At 45.8% G+C, this 5,192-nt stretch overlaps 1 protein-coding gene across 1 annotated transcript; it reads left to right on the forward strand.

Moving 5' to 3' along the window:
* The first annotated feature begins 1,744 nt into the window (after positions 1-1,744).
* Positions 1,745-4,673, forward strand: LOC146867346 (transcription factor HES-5-like). The gene is made up of 3 exons (XM_085604319.1): positions 1,745-2,097; positions 2,340-2,520; positions 2,966-4,673. The coding sequence occupies exons 1-3, from the start codon at positions 2,035-2,037 to the stop codon at positions 3,184-3,186; spliced, it is 465 nt and encodes a 154-aa protein (XP_085460445.1). The 5' UTR covers positions 1,745-2,034; the 3' UTR covers positions 3,187-4,673.
* The last annotated feature ends 519 nt before the right edge of the window (positions 4,674-5,192 follow it).

Consider the following 5,192-nt stretch of genomic DNA (forward strand, 5'->3'; position numbering starts at 1 on the left):
CCTAACCAGGAACAGGTGCACGCTGGGGTGAATATTGGTGTAACAGCTGTTGCCATTGCTGCACTATATCACTTGGACACACCCGCAACAATAAACACAAGGTACAGGGAAGGAGCTTTTACAAACTCAGCACCTTCAGATTAACGTCACTGGACACCTACACCCACCATGTAAACCCAAGAGTGCTGTGTTACTGTAGACACATCTGCCAAGGTGACCCCGACTAGGGGACAACAAGTCTATGGCGGGATGCTGGTCCCAGCTCAGGGGACTGGTGATGGCGAAGAATGACACCGCCGGCATCAGCCTGCAAAGCTACATTGGTCGCCGGCCGTGCGGCGACCTGGAAGTGTTCGAACACTTCTGGGTCGCTGGGCAACTGGCTGATGCCGGACTCCACCCCTTTCGAAGGGGTGGCAGAACGGTGAAAAGCTTTCTTTAACCGCTCGCTGCTCTGGAAGAGAAATGCTGCCGGCTGCCCTCACGGGGCAAAACTAAACTTGATTTTTGTCCTGCCCACCATCCCCTGAGGCAGCGGTTTGTTGTTGGTGTTTATGTTCTCTTGTTGCAGGTTACTAAGTGTTTTTTTCCTTTTTCTGCTTCCAGGATGTAAAGGCATGTTTGTGTTACTGTTTGTTGCATGTTCATTTGTGATTAACCCTTTTCTTACAGTGATGTCGTATTTTATGGTAGTATTCTTGGTCTGCAGTGGGGTCATGATTGGTGGGGCATTTACAGACCACGGAAGGCATACTTTTTACTTGGGATAGGTGGGGACCGAGGTCTGTCAAGGCTCTCCAAGGGGTTCTTCCGGCTAGTCGGCTGGAGAGTGCTGCCAACAGGCCTTTACGGCCAATCCCCCCACAGGCATGTGGGCCCCAAAGCAAGCAGCACAGGCCTTTGGGGAGATATTTGAGGGTATAGGGGTGCCCAAGGTAGGTAACATTTGTGGGTAGATGAGCTCCCTGCACAGGATCACTATGAGGGGAACTCCTAGGTGGACCGGTGATGATCTCACTCGTAGGCTCAGTGCAGGGTACGCAGGGACAATGACTAGTTATGGTTAGAAATGGCAATGTATTAGAGTCTCTGTTAAGGTTAGCCATCCAAAACTGTGAATAAAGCTGTATGGGGTATTATAAGGGTTTCTGCTTATTATTTTGTAAAAATTATATTTAAAGTTTAAAATTTCTTTTTTTTGTGCGTAATAAATACGTCCGGGGTTTTATGACCACTAACCCAAAGTTTCTGAAAGAATGTGTTTGTGTGCAGTCTGTGCCAAAGCGGGGTGATGGGGGGCGGGAATGGGAAGAGACTCCAATTGTGGGCTGTTACCAGGACAAGGGAATGCCCTACTCGATAGTGCACACGTGTTGCCATCGGGATTCTTGTCACTCACACCTGACTCTTGTATAACCCGTTCTGCATCCAGAGGGAGCTCAAGGCGGCCGTGAAGAGAACCCCCTGCTCCATTTTATCTGTTAGTGGCGTAAAAGCAATTCATCACGGTGACAACATGTGTTTACGTATTTATGTTCCAAATGCTGCACAGGCTTTAGCATAAAATGCAATAAATATGAACCGTGGTCCAAAACAAACTAAGTTTCAGGAAAAATATGTTTTAGCAACTTGACAGTTGAAATAGTAGCATTGTGTCTTTATTGCACTGTATTTCCATCGCTGTTTTCTAACAACTATTGTGAGGATGTTGGCGTTTTTAGAAAAGGGCACCCTGGCAGATGGCAGAGCTGTGCCTTCAAAGTTAAAATGGGCAGTTCTTTCCCACACTCTGTTCTTTTGTGTCCGGCCCCAGATGTCCTCCACCCCTCCCGCCCTGTAATGTGCCACACTTCCATTGTCCCTGCTGCTCTCTGATTGGCTGCCGAGTGTGGGAACCTCTCTCTAGCCCCAGACCCACACATTACCCTGCAGGCGGAGGGGGATAAATAGGGCAGGAGGGAGCGAGCTCTTCAGACACCGATCACGGTGGGTTCACTGCAGAGACCCCGCTCTTCACACCCCACACCGGGCAAGATGGCGCCTTTCAGCACCGAGAGGAAATATGAAGAGGAGCGCGAGGAGAGACACATTAGAAAGGTAAGAGTTACGGCAGTAATATACTAGAGCAACATTTCTGTTTTATGATAAAGATATTATACGAATTTTAAGTAACATCTTCATGCTTCCTGAATTGTATTTCCAGGGGCTGTGCTTATTCATCTTTTATTATTACCCTAGCTTTAAATTAACATTATTATTTACCAATATGCATCATTACCACGGAAGACGACTTTCGAATATGTTTTCAGTCGATAACAAATGCCCCTTTTTGTCTGCAGCTGAGGAAGCCAGCGGTGGAGAAGCTGAGGAGAGATCGCATCAACAGCAGCATCGAGCAGCTGAGGATGTTACTGCAGAGAGAGTTTCAGGAACATGAATTTCCGCCCAAAGCAGAGAAAGCGGATATCCTGGAAATGGCCGTGACGTACCTGGCCCAGCGCGTGCAGACACCGGCACCAGGTGAGAGGCGGTAAACTAAAGGGTTAAACTGTTGAGGGTGCAGCAAAGATTTAAGGGGCGGTAGTCACGTTTGGGGTTAGGGTATCAGGATCAGAAAATAAAATTAAGATGCAACCGTCAAGAATAGTTGGGGGGGGGGGGGGGGTTGGTACTCAGTGTAGGGTTGTCTTTTTAAAAGTACCTGGCACCAAGTTTTCACCTGCATACGTCCGCCCTCCCCACTATCCCCAGTGCCATTTAATTATAACCTACAAATTGAACACACGAGCAGCAACAGTTCTAGCTGACATCTGAAAATCATTTTACAGCACTCCAAAAATACATAATAGAAAACAGTTTAGATTCAAAGTGGACGACAATGGGGTTTATAATAAAAAGTCTGTTCTGTGTTGTCACTTCCTGGTGTGAGACTGTACACGCATTAACCCCTCGTCTCTCCCTGCAGCCGTGGCCTCCAGTGAAGGTTACTCCAGGTGCCTCCAGGACTCTCTGCACTTCCTCTCCCTCCACGGAGCCCCCACAGAGACCCGGATGAAGCTGTTGCGGGCCCTCCATAGACCTGCGGCTGCAGCAGAGGCGGTGTGTCCTTCTCGGCCTCCGTCCGGTCCCAGCAGCACTAAAGAGCCCGCACAGGACAGCCCCCTAGCCCCGTGGAGACCCTGGTAATGCGGGGGCCGCGGCCTGGACTTTTCTTCGGACTTCCTTAGAGGCCTCGGTCCCCTCTGAGGGAGAATATTCATTCTCGTGTCTGGAGCGGGCCCTGCTGTGCAGGGGGGAGTTTACCGCACTTCAAGGAGAGAGGAGTGACTGTATATCCTCATAGGATGTACAGTGAACGAGTCATATCCTCACAGGATGGACAGTGTGTATGTTATATCCTCACAGGATGGACGGTTTATATTTTATATTATATCCTCATAGAATGGACAATTTATGAATGTTATTTCCTTAAAGGATGGGCAGTGTGTGTATACTATATACTGATAGTATGGACAGAGTGTAAATATTATATCCTCCTGAGGAGGACAGTATGTGACTAGTATATCCTTACAGGATGAACATTTATATACTCATACATTTGAGCTATCAATATAATATCCGCATTGGATGAGCAGTGTCTGAATGTTATCCTCATAGGGCGAATAGTATAACTGGTAGGATGAAGACGCCGGATATAATATCCCGGTAATATGGATTGTGCGTGAATAACATACCCTCATTTGATCAACTTTTTCCTCGGGAGGGATCATATTCTCGTTGAACGGGCAGTATGTTGTATTATTTACACTCTGTGGTCCATGTGTGTTTAACATACACCTGTCTTAGCATTTGCATATTATATGATTATGGATTTCTGATTCACTGGTTGATTTGGGGTAATGATGGCATATCAGTTTTGATATGTATGTATTTTGATGGAAAATGTATCAAGGAAATGACATCCCTTCTTTGAAGGCAAAGTGTGTTTCTGTACTTTTGGAAACATAAATTATGTCTGAAAATGTATGTGACAATGTACACATTTAGTATGTATTCTACAACATGTTATATTAATTTCCTTTTAAATATCAGTGTTGATATAACTGTATTTTCAATAGAAAATGATTGAGTAACAAGCTCTGCTTTCTGTGAAGGCAAAGTGTGATTCTGTAGTTTTGGAGATATGTGAATTTTCTCTGAAAAATGTATGTGACAATGTACACGTGTATTGTGTACTGTCCAAAGTTTAAGATTCATTGTTGGTGAATGAAAAGGAGGAAAAGTAGTGCCAAGTCTACATTTTAGAAGCAGTCTTGGCGCTATTTGTGTAACACAATGTTGTGTTCTCTTTTATAAAGATGTTCAGTGTAGTGAACTTTCTGACATAGATTTGTATCTCAGTGACTGAGTATGTACTACTTCTGGTCTTCTACAATATTTGTAGGGATGTGCTTATCAGTGTAAACTTATTCATGTTACAGAATGAAACCCAAGATTTCGCTCCTGTGATGAAGACATTCACTGTATCAGATGTAAGAATGTCCTGTGTTTACCCTCTTGTCCAGGTGTGACATTGTGTCTCTGCACGTGATTGTTCCCTGATCTTACTAAAGGGACTTGTTGCACTGCTGTGACCTGTTCAAAGACAGAGCGCAATAAAGTAATTCGATATTAACAACTTTCCTCAGTGTTTTGATTTTGATGGCTGCCTGTTTACAATTGTTCATTCTTAAGTAACGTACCCTCACGACCACGGGCACAGTATGGGTCTGCGTACACACCAGAGAACTCTGGCCCCACGGGGAGGAAGGCTGGTGGGTGGCACACTTCACCTCTATGGTTTCGTAGGCTTCCATGAGCTGCCAGTGCTGTTGTAGGGTCTTAAGCAATCATTCACTGAAGCCAAACAGGCCTGTTAAAAATACGGAAGTTCCTCTACTGTTTCCTGAAATACATTGAAGTGTGGCTAAGAAAATGCCTGTAAAGCCCCATGAAAAACTGAGCAGACTTGCTGAGTAGCACCGGTGGCACCCATTTAATGATGCCACGCCCACTGAAAAGTGCCAGTGTAGGCCTCCTTAAACGTGCAGCTGTGCTTTTCAGATGTGCCAGCAGAGTTCCATCAAGACCTGACTGTTCGACGGAGGTACAGCGCCCAAATACCCGTAGGGGTGACAGTGTAGCGCTTTCCA

This window comes from Triturus cristatus, chromosome 1_2 (genome assembly GCF_964204655.1).
Source record: "Triturus cristatus chromosome 1_2, aTriCri1.1, whole genome shotgun sequence".
Taxonomy (NCBI): Eukaryota; Metazoa; Chordata; class Amphibia; order Caudata; family Salamandridae; genus Triturus; species Triturus cristatus.